We start from the raw sequence: 14990 nt of genomic DNA on the forward strand, positions 1-14990 counted from the left end.
AAATCACTTCTTTTTTTGTCCAAATTTCTTTTCTTAGTAACACTGCCGAGGTTGCAGACTTTTTAGCCGAGCACAGTTACCTTCACTTAACCGGGTAAACTCAAAATTTATTTTCGAAATACTATGTTTTATTTAGCTTTCAAATTATGGAGTGACAAAAGTAACAAGTGATTAAAACAATTTAAAGAGTTACATTTTTATAAATAATAAATAAATATAAATATCAAACAACAAAATTATAATAAAAACAATGAAATTAAATGTATTTAAAAAATTATATTAGTAATTATAACATAAACAAAATTTATAAGGACTTGAAAAATAATAAAATAATAATTATAAAATTTTAAAATTTTACAAATATGAGTTAGAAAAAAGCGGCTTATTTTAGATGGTCCTACTCGCTCGAGCCTCGAAGCTTTGCCGAATCGATGTTATAAGTAACGCAAGAGCTTACTGCAATTGCATACCCCAGGTCGATATTTTGCAGAGCTCGAAAACAAATGTTTTGAGTATCATGAAAACATATACATGGAAAATACAGATGCCATTCTTTTTGTGATACTGGAACATCAGATAAATGGCTGCTTATTATTTTTGCTATCCAATCACGATCAAATACAACTAATTCTAGTCATCCGCTAAGACTAGGCACTAAAAAAGAAAAAGTAATGAGCTTCATTTTATTTGTGAATAATTTCAACTTATTCAGTCAGGATAATCTTTATGCATGTTGTTCTAATTACGCTAAAACAAATGAGCCTCTGAGGTTGCTGTGAGGCCTGATGGACTTGATTGCTCATATTTTTCTATATGTAGTTTTGAAATCATTCACCACATAGCAAACTCAATGATTTATGACTTGGGCTTAGTCATTTCTTCACTGAGCTCCCAAAGTTTCTTGGCCATTTCTGGATCCTTAGCCATGGCAGTAGCAGACTTTGATATGTTGTTGCCCACGAAGTATTCACCACTAATGCCTTTAACTTTCGGATTCAGTGCCACATAGCAAGTAGTTGATGCACCCTGTTTATAATACCCAATATTGAGCAGAACAGATTAGATTAATTTTAAAATTTTGCGAAATATTATTACTATAATCAAAATTTTAAGAGGTTGTAAGAAATAATCTTTTAAACACAATCACCTGCTGAATATTTTTGAATACAATATTCCCAGCCACGGTCATGAACTCTGCAATTGAGCATATGAATAACGAGGTCGTAAATTATACTCCAGTATACATATAATGGATTTTCTAGTGTGTGTCAGTGAGCACACACTACCACCACTTCGCTGTAACTCATTTTTCTGGCGAGTAAGTGTGTGAAGAAAAAGGTCAGAAGACTTACTATTAAGAGCACCGCGATTTTTGAAAATGTTTGTACCAACAATGCCAGGATGGAGCACATTTGCAGTAACATTAATTTCTCCCTCCTAATGATTATGACGGATAATTCAATACAAGAGGACACAACATGGCTAGCTGATATAGTAGCAAAATTAAGATAGTAACATCTGGTAGTACTTTACCTTCAAACGTTTTGCAAGCTCCAGAGTGTGCAACATGGTACAGAGCTTTGATTGTGCATACGCATTGGGGGGATGATAACTGGCAAATGATACGTAGTAGTCACTTATGCCATTCAACAACATAAAGTTCAAGAACTAGTGTGTGTGTAGAAATACATGCATCAATGCTCACCTTGCTTCATCATTAATTTTGTCAAAGCGGATTCCTTCTTTGTATCCATAAGCATGCATAGCGGATCCAACACTGACAATTCTTCCTTCTATTCCGCTTTCACTTGCCGTTTTTTTCATGGTATCCAGCAAAAGATTTGTCAAAAGAAAGGGTCCTAAATGGTTAACTGCAAATTGCTGTTCATATCCATCTTCAGAAAGGGTAAAAGGAGGTGCATTAATCCCTGCATTGTTGCTGCATGTAATAAAATGATGTCATTTTCTTTTTTGTTTGAGACATATCAACAGAATAAAAAATACTAATAAATTTTAGCATCATAGCGCTTACATAAGGATGTTAAGAGGAAGAGACTTGGAGATAAATTCTTCAGCAAATGATCTTATCGAAGCCTGTGAGTTGAGGTCTAGTGCCATTACATCAATTTTAGCATCCTTCATTTTTTTCAGCAAATCTTCTTTAACTTTTTCACCAGCTTTCACATTTCTCACTGCCATTATTACATGTACTCCACGCAATGCAAGGACTCGCGCAGTCTCTAATCCAATCCCATTTGTTGATCCTAAATTCGCATATAAATTTTAGATTTTCACTTTAAAAATATTCTTCCACCGAAAACAATGTAAGACCAGAATATCGTAAATCATGACTGAATTGTTAATGGGTTTGTCTGGTGTGTTTATGGGCACTTCAGCACATACTAAGCACTTTTGATTTTCACTTTTGATTGTTGTATATGCAAGAGTTACATCATTATTAAGAAATATGAGCCAATCAAAATGAGTCAAATTTATAAATTTTATTGCTTAGCATGTGCTAATAAGCACGCCCCAGAGAAAGTGATTGTTAATCTATCCACAGCTGCGGGTCATAATCCTTATCATCTGCAGATACATCTTCTTCTTAATACACATTTCCAAGAAAATAATAAAAAATGTCGTTTACTATATAAATTAAAGCAGAATTAGCACGAAAGAGAAAGACGACAAAGTGATTACCAGTAATAATGGCAGTAAGGGCACTTCCATCAACTCCTTCCGTGACATCCTCGGCAGTGTTATTCGAGGAGAAGCCTGATTTTCCTCTGAGTCCGAAAATCCACATTATTTGAATTGTTTGCTGGCCTCTTGGCTCCTTGTTTGTATACGTATGAATGTTATCAAAGAGATGACAGTACTGTGTTATAGGTTGGCTAAATCAACATGCCGGAATTATAGTTCTAAGATAATAGTGACCTCACGAATACACAAGATTCAAGCACAAGTTAAAATGACTGACTATATATAGGGTGCACGAAGGCCACTAAAAAGTAGTTGTAAAATTTAATATAAATGTTACCGAAATTCCTTCCGAAAATAAGAGAAAAATTTAATATAAATGTTACCGAAATTCCTTCCGAAAATAAGAGAATTACACAAGCAATGTACTGTATACTGTTGTAAAACTGATTTATAAATGTTCTCAACTGATTTAACATATTCTAATTAATTATTATATTTGCTTGAAATTAAATAAAAAGTCACATTTTAAATTAAAATATATCAAAACAATTCAAAATAAACGAAACGTACAAGATCGTATCTGCTCGTAGCAGAATTATAGCACCAATTACGTTGACATAAAATTAAAATCTTTACAAAGATCTTAATTAACTTCTGGAAATCGAAATATCAAAACAGTTTAAAGTAAGCCAAACGAACAAGATTCAGACCCTAGCCCCCAGCAACTTCGTATTCTTGAGCCAACTAATTAAGCGGAGCATGAGTCACTCGCCGAGCTCGCGATCTGGAACAACCTGCAACACACAAGTAACCCGAGCAAAATGACAGAGGCGTGAGTACCAGTAGAATAACACCAACCAAGATCACCCAGCCACCAAGATGATTTTTGATCATATGCTTCAGCCTAATAGCCTTTTTATTCGCTTTCTTGCCCGTGATTCGATCAACCTCCACCTTACACCACGCCATCACCTGGAGCCTCTTACTCTGAAATCCCATAATGAAATACCTGAACCTCACTGCAGTTGCTAGATCCACCCTAAAATCAATATCCGACGATACCGAAGGCAATAACGACAACACGGACACGTTTTTTGAAATTTCCACAAAATCTCTTCGATCAGTCTCGCTTTGTATGCCCTGCCGAAACCCCGGGATCGTGTAGTAGCCTACTGGGACAATATCACTCTCACTTGTGTAATAAGAGAAAGTGAGGTTGAGGTTATCGTAATAAATTCCCCTTTGTTCATTGTCATTCGCGATTTTGAGTTTGAAGAAAATAACAGATTGGTTGAAGCCGGAGCCATTAGTGCTTTCTGTTTCAGTCAGGTAAAAATCTTGAATAGAAAAGTTGATGAGAGATTGATCCACCATACGTACGCTTACCCATATCCAGGGAGGGATGAGACAAAACATCGAGAGTAAAGTCAGACAAGCTATGAGTTGGAAATTATGGTCCGGAAGAGCCTCCCATTTACCGGCCATTGATCTTCGGACCTTGTTTATTTTTGGATATAGTAAGCACTCTCATTTGGATCCGTATATAAATACACGGTGTTCCGGGTGAGCCAGGATGAATTCAAAACCTGGGACGACAAAGGATAAGCTCTTAGCCACTTGAGCTCTTAGTCATTCTATTTAATTATAGATAAACGTACGTACAGACAAACTAAAAGTTGTTTTGGGGTTTGTTTTCATAAAAAAAGGTTGTTAAGGGGAGTATATATATAGATTGGTCTTAAATATTTTAGTATAGCCATGCTATAAAGATTCTATAGTTAACAAAGTGATGATAGCCTAAGCTACGTGAATATTATTGACAGAACATGAACAGTCCCGACATATCAAACGGGAAAAGCTTTTAGAGACGGAGAGAGTATTAGCGAAGAAAATTACCAAGCTGGAAACAACTGATGCCTAGATACTGTTCCATTCATCAGTCTCAGTTTGTTCATTGTTGATAAAGCATTTATTAATATACGTACTAGAGCATTAATTTGTTCCTTTTTGAAACAAGTATTACCATGTTAATCATAAGCTCCCAGAGTGCATAGCTTTTTGTTTGAGTATTTTAAACTGTATTGTACAGACAGTTAAAGTATTGGTCTCTATTCTTAATTTCCTTCTGTACCGAGTTTATTCATCTTTCTTTTTTATGCAACATGTACATCAACACAGTATTATTGTTTGGCACTCGTTTTCTTAGTGCTTATGCCAGCAATATTACAGAGTAACCCCACGATTTAAATAATTAGAATCTCAAGTATTTATATCAAAATGTCAACAGAAACATGGCATGATGATCCATACAAACAAAGAAGTGTAAAATATAATACTCTACCGACCCAATATTTGTAACTTTGTGGATTTACATAAACTGTTATGTCAACCTTATCTATTTTATTTGTCTAATATATTATCAAATTCTATTTAAAACTAGTTCTACCTATGGGCGAGTTTAATTTACCGCACATGAAGTCGTGCCGATGAGTTTAATGACCCTTTGCAGAAGTTAGTTTTTTCTTTGTTCATGTTAGCTTGTTAGTCTCACGTTCTTCTTCCTAGTTGCAGTTCTTCTACGAATCAATACAGAGTTCCATTTTTGTCTTTCTTCTTGTTGTGAAAATTATCAAATTGTTTGCTTAATTAATGCTCCTGTTTAAATAAATTATTTCATCTAATTTAATTGACGACCAATTAAGACCGGGCTTTTTAGTTATAAACTGAATTTTTTTTAGAACTTTGGAATATATTTTATAATTAATTTTCATTAAATATTATCCATAACTTTTGATTAAATATGGATAAACGTGGATGTGTCTTATAAAAATTAACAATATTCACCAATGTCCTATTTTTTTAGTGCAATAATTATAATATTTTTATTGAATCTGAACCTAACTTGTTTTTGTCCTAACGTGACAGCTAAATTTGTGTGTATTTTATTCATTACAATTTGAACTTGTAATTAATAAATGAGACGAGGTTTAAAAGGTAAATAATTGTTTGCAGCTCTCCTCTCCAAAAATAAATATATCTTTTGATGATTTAAATATACATAAAATATGAAAATATCAGTTGTCAAATATTTTATATATTTTAATTTTAATTACTACCTTAAAATATAAGATCATACTTAAAATTTAAAAATATGATTAATCAAGTCTTAAAAATGACAAAAATATAAATAATTGTCAAAAAATTATAAGGTAAAAAGATTATTAAATTAAAAATATAATTAAAGGGGAGAAAAGAGTCCCACGGACATGCATTATTTTCTGTGCAGTGTGTAAAAATTATAACAAATCGCTTAAAGTCGATCGTTATAAGAGTTTGTTTTTGTTTTTGACAAAATGTAAATTCATCCCCATTAAATTAAAACAAGTCTGGACAAATCCCCACAATGCAATCTGGTTGATAAACAATAAAACAGGCTAAACAAATAGTCTCATTGTTCTGAAAATGAATATAAAGGCTTCTCGAGTAATCCAGCCTGCATCAATCCCGAAAATGGTAGCTTCACAATTCACCTTCACAATAGTTCCATGGTTGTTGCGGTTCTCAGTTGTAAAAACTAAGTAATGAAGAACAAGAGTCCTCGAATAATGAACTATAACTTGTGAAAGGTGAGCACGATCGCCACCGTTCCAAGCATACCCAGCATCTACATGCCGGGAGCCGGTTATAAACATGCCGAAAAAATTAACGATGCGATAAGCCAAATCTCGCAAAACTCCATCCCAATCATTCTCATTGATAACACAGAAAGACATAACAATCACAAATATAACAACGCAAAAACACCCAAAAATTGGGTACTAAATCAACACACGCCAAAAGGCGAGACGGGAAAACACAATCGGATCTTTGATTTCAAAAGATTTGATTTATTCAGAAAACAATCAAGCCCAAGCTCAAATCCGAAACAGATTCAAGAATAAAACTCGATTAGAATCTTCGAGTTTTAAGCAATACTCGATTTTGTTGAAAAACAGAAAACTGATAAATAGTGGAAAAGATGGGAGAGTGAAAAGGATTTAGTGGATGAAGAGGATGAAAGTGAAGAATGTAGAAGTGACAGCTAGTTTTGGGAGTCGACTTTCAAAACCCTAATTTGAGAGAGAATTAATTCTAATTTCGATATATCATCCCTTCTCCGTCGCGAACTTTTATTGACGTAATTCATCTTTATTTTTCGATGCAACGTATACGTCGTCAGCAATATTATTTTTGACTCATGTTCTTAATTGTTAGGTCTTCCAACAATATTATTAAATAAACTGGGGATCGATCAAGATGCATAATTCAAGAGTTACTTTTTTTTTTTCTGTTTTGTTTGCGAAGCTTTTCCAGTGATAATCTTGATTTATAATAGACGGTCTCTTTGAAGCATGAGCAGGATCTGTGGTTAGCATAATTCTATAATTTAAAGCCTATATCACAATATGATAAATAACTTAAATCAGTTTAAGATAATTTTATTATTTAAAGAATAATAATAATTAATTAAAAATGATGGATGATCGAGTGGATGATTGAATGTGGAGTTGATTATATGAATTATAATTAATGTAAAATTATAAGAATAAAATATATATTTATTTAATAAATACATTAAGAAAAAGTCATTGACAAAATATCCATGCAAATAAATATTTTTTAGTTAAAAATAAATATCACCGACATACATGCATCATGCTCATATAACAAAAACTTTAAGTTAAAATTCATATGCAAATGTTAACCCAGATGTTAAGAGTTTCTTTTCTACAAGTAGATCTGATCTAACCACCCTAAGAGCATCTCCAATCTTGCAAAACTCTTAGGTAAAAAATGAGTTGGCATACCATATATAAAAAATATAGCCAATATGTTGAAAAAAGCACACTCCAACCACGTGTAGCTGTTGTCTATAATTTTAGCCAACCTCCTATGGATGGATATATTTGTCGAACCTCTACAGGTCTGTAAGAAATCTGTAGGATGATTGCACATCATTTATTACCATATTAAATTGATATATTCTATTTTAACAAACTAAAATATTAATAACATTCTATTTTTAAATTATAGCCAACCAATATAGCTAATACCATTAAAGTTCAATGTCTTACAGGTTCAGCAAATTTTACATAATGTCTTACAGGTTCAATTTAACCAACGATTATAGCCAACCCCGTTGGAGATGCTCTAATGTTTAGTACTAAGTCACATGGTATATATACGTAGGGCTGTTTAACGAACCGAGCTGTTCGCGAACAAGCTCGAGCTCGGCTCGTTAAGAGCTCGTTCGGCTCGGCTCGTTAAGTTAACGAGCTCGAACACAAAAAATTGTTCGTTAAGTAAACGAGCTCGAGCCGAGCTTTTAGTATGTTCGGCTCGAGCTCGGATCGAGCTCGGCTCGTTAAAGCTCGAAAAAATGTAATATTTTCGGGTTTTTTTTATAATTTATATATGTTATTGAACTCAGAATTCAACATATAATTAATATATATATATTTTAGTGATGTAACCAAAATTTCGGAAAATAATAATTTTATATGGTTTGCTATTTAACAGTCAAGTAGAAGGTTAACTAGTATCGCTAACTAGTGTTTAATCCTAATTTAGTGTTTCAATATTTTAAAAAATATTTCTTACTGATCCAACCGTATGGATGTTAACATATATACATTTTAGTGATACAAACAAAGTTTAAAAAAAAATTAAAAATATTTGGTTAGTTATTTTAAGAGTCAACTAGCGGTTTGTTCTTATTTTTTTTCTGGCTCGGCTCGGTTCGACTCGACTCGGCTCGGCTTGTATTTGTTCGCGAACAAGCTCGTGTTCGGCTCGTTAGTTAACGAGCCGAGCTTGAACACAATTTTTGTTCGATAAAAAAGCTCGGCCCGGGCTCGGCTCGTCAGAAAAAAAGTTAAAGCTCAGCTCGGTTCGGTCAAAACTCGGCTCGGCTCGGTTCGTGAACAGCCCTATATATACGACTATGCATGCATCGAAGGGAGCTAATTTAGTGTATATTAGTACTACTCTAACAACCTAATAACGGTAAATTTGGGAAATTACAGTGTTCAGATAATTAGATGGTTCAAAAACTGGTATACTGTCTTTAATTTCTTCTCGTTCTCAAAATATACAATATGAAATTACTAGCAGGTTCTTTTTACCTATTTAATAACACTGGTCTAACCTACGGACAGGGTTTACAGTAGTCATCAACTATGCAGAAGAGAGATTGTTTGCTAGTGTTACATTAAAGATATGATATATAAGAAAATTAAACGAAGAGAACTAAATGTCAAAACAATTTTGTTTTTTTGCCAAGAAAACAATTTTGTTTAATATTTAAGAAATGCAAAGGATTGAGAAACAAGAGTTAATTAAATAAATTGGTGAGGCTGAAAGGGTATTTGCATGTATATATATACACTTCTGGTAGACACTGAAATTATAAATGTTCCCAGAAAATAGATTGTTCGTTCGTTTTGTGTCTCAAGAATGCAATATTTGAGGGTTGTGAATCACAGGTATCAATTATTATTTCATATATTTAAAACATCAAATGGATTCTAACTTATGACGTTTAGTGGTATACCGAATAATCGAGTACAGAATGCACCAAATTAGAAATGTTATTCCTGAAATTACATTATCTGCCAAAGAGTATGTGCAAACCTATGCACACTAAAAACGACCTGCAATTTGTTAAACGGATCGGAGATTCAATAGACAAAATGATCGAAAGATCATGAATTATTTGAAAATATAAAAGTACGTAATTCCCAAACACTTCTTTTTCAAAAAGTTTTCTTGACCCGTTTTGTAAAAACGCAGAAGCACTTTTTATAAGTTACAAATGTTAGTTTTTTTCTCAGAACTTTTACTTCTTTACCAAACATTTTAATCATTTTAATAAATAAGCACTTATTTTAAACTCACCCAAACGACCCCTATAATACTAAAACACTACTACACCAGCCTTAAATTTATTTCTTACATTGAGCAAACAATCCTCAGTTATGCAACAGTCGAAAACACCCCCAAAGCATATACAAACCAGGCAAGGCACTACAAGAGTACTTAACAGCACGATGATAAAAGCAAAGACAATCCAGCCACTATTGAACCTCACATCTATTGAAAAATCGCAGGATATCAGATCAATGTACTACACAACTGTCAACTGCTAGCTATATTCAGTCGATCTGATACAAAGCTAATTCCTTTAGTGTGTTGTACATGGAAAATTACAATATATATACAAAAAGACAATTACCATTTTAGAACAGATCAGAGTCCCAGTTATATATGAAAAGTGAAAACTAAACAAGACTAAAACACTAGCCTTAAATTTATTTCTTATATTGAGCAAACAATTATAGTGTGTTACCCTTGCAATAGTCGATCGCAAACCCCAAAGCATATGAAAACCAGGCAACATACTAGTACAAGAGTACTTAAATTCGCGATGATATAAGCAAAGCTAATCCAGGCACTAGGATGCCGTATAACCACATGCTGGAGCTCAATAGCGTTGTTATTCTTTTTCTTTCCAGTAATTCGATCAACCTCCACGTTACACCAGGCCATTGTCTGAAGTCTCTTGCTTTTAATCCCCGCAATATAGTGCCTGAACCTCACTGCAGTTGCCAAATCCACCCTGAAATCAACATTCGACGAAACTGACACGTTGGAAATTTCTTGCAATGTAATCCCCCGAGTCGTGACCACATAACCTTCTCGATCCGTCTCCGCGTCTCTGCCCTGGCGAAACCCTGGTATGGTGTAGTTGGCTAATGGGACAATGTCACCTTGAGTTGTATAGGAGAAAGTGAGGTTGAGATTATCGTAATAAATTCCCAATTCCTCATAATCATTCTCAAGGTTAAGTTTGAAGTAGATGATGGACTGGTTCAAGTTGGATCCATCACTACTTTCAACTCCGGCTATGTGAAATTCTTGGATGGAAAACTTAATTGAAGATTGATCTGCAAAGGATAAGGTTATCCATATCCAAGGAGGGGTACAAAATAAGAACACTATCCCCCAATACAAACACCTAGCATACTGAATTCTTGGGTCCAGCATTCGCTCAATATTGCGCCCCATTAATCTTTTGGTTTTATTTCTTGGGATATAGATTTGGGGATATTGAAAAATGAAAACATTCACTTCACTTGTAGGAGTGCTCCCTCGGTTATTTATATGACGTACCCACCGAGAAAAGCAACGGCAGTTTCCTAGGAAAGTTCTGATTAACTACACAACTGACAACCTAGCTGTTAAAACAAATTATAATCCCGCCTTAAATTTTCTTTGTTTTCTTGAATGAGAGGCAACAATTTACGTTCGATTCTAGTCTTTGTTTTTTACTTTTTCAGTTGATCGACGACTTTTGGAGTATGTAGATGCAATACTGGTCTTCCAAGTCTTCATCTTTTACTCAGCTGCCTGTTCTCTACCTCACATGCACATTATCCTGCAATTTATTTAGTCGGTGACGAGTGGCTAGGACTTAGGAGAGCCGGTCAATATGGAGTGAATTCAGGAGAGTGGCAGCCGTGCCCTTATTACTCAGCCTCTGACATGATTTTCATTTGATCGTTGGAATCCACTAATATTAGAGTTGATTAGTCAGCGGATTGAAATATAGGTTTGGATCCAAAAAATTAATTTTGAGAAGACTACTTTGAGGTGAGGGGCTTTTTAGGTTAAATATTTTGGTTTGCGACAAAAAAAACTAAACAATCAAGTACTTACCAAACAATTTTAAGAGAAACTCATCCATCAAGCAATGATGATTTTGAATGCGCTAGTTGTTTGCGCATGCAATGAGGATTTGAATAGCTAATTTCTTTGTGCTTTCAAGGCCAACCAGAAAAGAGCAAGAACGTAGACTTCTTTTAACAAAGGAAGAAAAGGGTCTCGCTGTTCATTCTGAAGGTAATCCAACTGACCTCGGCAATGGTATGTTAGTACCTGGTCCCAACTATTATTTATATTTTTATTTATTTGAGATGTTTTATCTATTTTTATATTTTAAAACATATCAAAATAAACGTAAATCTTTCTTATAATATTAAAATTAAATATCTTTACAACATTTTCATCATAATTATTTTACATATTAAATATTAATGAGTTCCATCTCCGAGCGCAATTCAAATATAAAAATTTGAGATTAGAAAGTGTAGGCCTCCAAATGCGGGCAGTTACAGCATTATTCAAATAATACGAGTTTCCACAGTCATTTAAATGAAATACTCACTCCGTTTTAAAATATAGGTCGTTTGATTTTTTCACACACATTTCTAAGTTTTTTGACCGTATAGTTAAAATTATTATTTTTAAAATTTTTTTTCTGAATAAAAATATATGATTAGTATTGTAATTTGGAGAAAAAATAATTTAATAAAAATAATTTTAACTATGCGGTCAAAGGACTTAGAAGTATGTGCTAAAAAATTAAGCGACCTATATTTCATAACAAAAAGAGTATTAAAATTTACTGTTTCAACTCTTTATCCGTGGGAATTACCACTACTAATCGAAACTGAGTACGTTGTTTCGGTTCAATATAGAAAACTGAAATGTATATTTCTTTTATAATTAACAAACGACTCTCCAGAAAATCCTGATGAGAGTTGGCCGCCATTATAACTATCATCTATTCTTCTCCGCCCCTTCTTCCATCAAATCCACATCCATCATCCATCTTCTTATCCCGTTTTCTCCATCTCTAAATCTTTAATTTCTATTATAATAGTTTTCAATAAAATCGAGATCTAAATCTTTTTGATGTGATCTTGTTATCATACCTATTTTCTTGGGTGGTTGATTGTCTCCAATTTTTGGGGTATGTCTTGTTTCGTTTTTGATTCGTTGGCATGTTGCGTTAAAAATGATTTTTACGGTGCACTCGTTTTCTCCATTTCTAAATATTAATGATATATTATTTTTAAATTTAGAAAAATGGTGTTTTTATAAAACTTGTTGTTTTTATTTTACAATTTTTGTCCCCTATTTTAAATTTATCAGGTTATTTAAATATTATTTTTATACTATTACATAATTTTGTTTCTAAATTGTAAGAGAAGAAATCAACAAAACAAATAATCATCTAATTATTTAAGACCAGTTGAGAAGCCGCGCATTGCGGCGGCCGATAAAAATTATATTAATGATTCAATATTAATATTTGTAGAATAAAATAATTTTGTGGCTGTCTATAAAAAGTATATTAATGTTTCAAAATTAATATTTGTAGGATAAATGAATTTATATTATAAAAATCTTGATGTAATACCAATTACTAATATATAAAATTGCAAAATTGGACTATAATTCATGGTGAAAAAATGAAAATAAATTTATACATGTGATTAACAATTTAAAGCATGACGAATCTTAATTTTATTTGTTTTTTTTTTTGAAAAGTAATCATGTTCTTACATTGTCACCTTCCTCCAATTTCTTGGATTGATTGTGCACAAAAACATCTAACTTAAATATGTGAGAAAGCGGTCTATAACTACCCTCTTAAAAATTGCTTGAACGGAGCAAACAGATAATGCATGAATAATATTTTTCTGTATACAAAGTAAATCATATAAAAATTAACAACAAACATGTCCGATGAACAAAACAAATATTATAAAAGAATAACCAACAAACATACATCACTAATAGTTAATTTATTAATATCAACCATCAATATCATGTCAAGGCTATATTCTTTTCTCGTATTTGGATTTGTCGACTCCAATATAACGGTCTATAACTACCTTTGCTTCCAACAACCTTTATTTTTTAAATACTGTATAATGTATAAACAGCCTTCACTTATCGTTGAATATAATGTATAAACAGCCTTCACTTATCGTTGAAGAAGAACGGCACCTCCGAGTTAGAAATCGAGTAAGAGAACTATCACCAGAGAGGTAGGGTTGTGATATTGAGGGAGAGGAGGTTGTGTTTAGATGATCAAAAACCCTACAATCTATAGGAGTATTTATAGGTGCAGAGAGACTTGTGTGCTACTGTTTCCCATAATTAAATAATCTGAAACAAAATCAGATTAAAACTTTCAAGTTATTATATTCCATAAATAATCCTATAATTAAATAATCTGAAAGAAAATCAGATTAAAACTTTCAAGCTACTATATTCCATAAATAATTTAAAACAAAATTAGATTCTGAAACTTGTTTCTAATATACCCGAAACTAAAGAAGGTAGTTCTAATTTTTAATATTTTTCATCCAAAAAATCCAGAAAATTAGAATAATAGAACGGAGCGATGTGAGAGGCGCCACCTACACGCCCCTAGCTAATAATCTGAAACAAAATCAGATTAAAACTTTCAAGCTACTATATTCCATAAATAATCCTATAATTAAATAATCTGAAAGAAAATCAGATTAAAACTTTCAAGCTACTATATTCCATAAATAATTTAAAACAAAATTAGATTCTGAAACTTGTTTTTAATATACCCGAAACTAAAGAAGGTAGTTCTAATTTTTAATATTTTTCATCCAAAAAATCCAGAAAATTAGAATAGAACGGAGCGATGTGAGAGGCGCCACCTACACACCACTCGCTTCTCCTTATATTGATGACTAGTTGATAAGCCGCGCGTTGCGGCGGCCTATAAAAATAATTTTATGGATGTCAATAAAAATTATATTAATGTTTTAAAATTAATATTTGTATGATAAAATAAATTTTATATTATAAAAATTTTGATGTAATACCAATACTAATATATAAAATTGCGAAATTGGACTATAATTCATAGTGAAAAAATGAAAATAAATTTATACACGTAATTAACAATTTAAAACACGACGAATCTTAGTTTTATTTGTGTTTTTTATTGAAAAGTAATCATGTTCTTACATTGTCACCTTACTCCAATTTTTTTGGATTGATTGTGCACAAAAACATGTAACTTAAATCCGTGAGATAACGGTCTATAACTACCCTTACTTGTAAGCACCTTTATATCTTAATACTGTATAAATAGCATTCACTTAAAATTTTAAGTTGCTTGAACGGAGCAAACAGATAATGCATGAATAATTTTTTTCATATATACAAAGTAAATCATATAAAAATTAACAACAAAAAACATGTCCGAAAAACAAAACAAATATTATAAAATAATACCCAACAAACATATATCACTAACAATTAATTTATTGATATCATCCATCAATATTATGTCAAGACTATATTCTTTTCTCGTGTTTGGATTTGTCGACTCCAACATAGCGGTATATAACTAC

General features: G+C 32.5%; 3 protein-coding genes across 3 annotated transcripts; all 3 read right to left on the reverse strand.

Moving 5' to 3' along the window:
- Positions 1 to 422: 422 nt before the first annotated feature.
- Positions 423 to 2860, reverse strand: LOC108208399 (short-chain dehydrogenase TIC 32, chloroplastic). Its single transcript, XM_017378932.2, has 7 exons — positions 2701 to 2860; positions 2033 to 2264; positions 1706 to 1939; positions 1534 to 1612; positions 1353 to 1437; positions 1148 to 1194; positions 423 to 1026 (listed from the first exon to the last, which is right to left on the reverse strand). The coding sequence occupies exons 1-7, from the start codon at positions 2804 to 2806 to the stop codon at positions 856 to 858; spliced, it is 954 nt and encodes a 317-aa protein (XP_017234421.1). The 5' UTR covers positions 2807 to 2860; the 3' UTR covers positions 423 to 855.
- A 607-nt stretch (positions 2861 to 3467) lies between these two features.
- Positions 3468 to 4077, reverse strand: LOC108208413 (protein NDR1). Its single transcript, XM_064086950.1, has 2 exons — positions 3544 to 4077; positions 3468 to 3497 (listed from the first exon to the last, which is right to left on the reverse strand). The coding sequence occupies exons 1-2, from the start codon at positions 4075 to 4077 to the stop codon at positions 3468 to 3470; spliced, it is 564 nt and encodes a 187-aa protein (XP_063943020.1).
- A 6009-nt stretch (positions 4078 to 10086) lies between these two features.
- On the reverse strand, positions 10087 to 10809 carry LOC108207853 (protein NDR1). The gene has a single exon (XM_017378283.1). It carries the CDS (start codon positions 10807 to 10809, stop codon positions 10087 to 10089), a length of 723 nt encoding a protein of 240 aa, XP_017233772.1.
- Between the last annotated feature and the right edge of the window lie 4181 nt (positions 10810 to 14990).

This window comes from Daucus carota, chromosome 2 (assembly GCF_001625215.2).
Source record: "Daucus carota subsp. sativus chromosome 2, DH1 v3.0, whole genome shotgun sequence".
Taxonomy (NCBI): Eukaryota; Viridiplantae; Streptophyta; class Magnoliopsida; order Apiales; family Apiaceae; genus Daucus; species Daucus carota.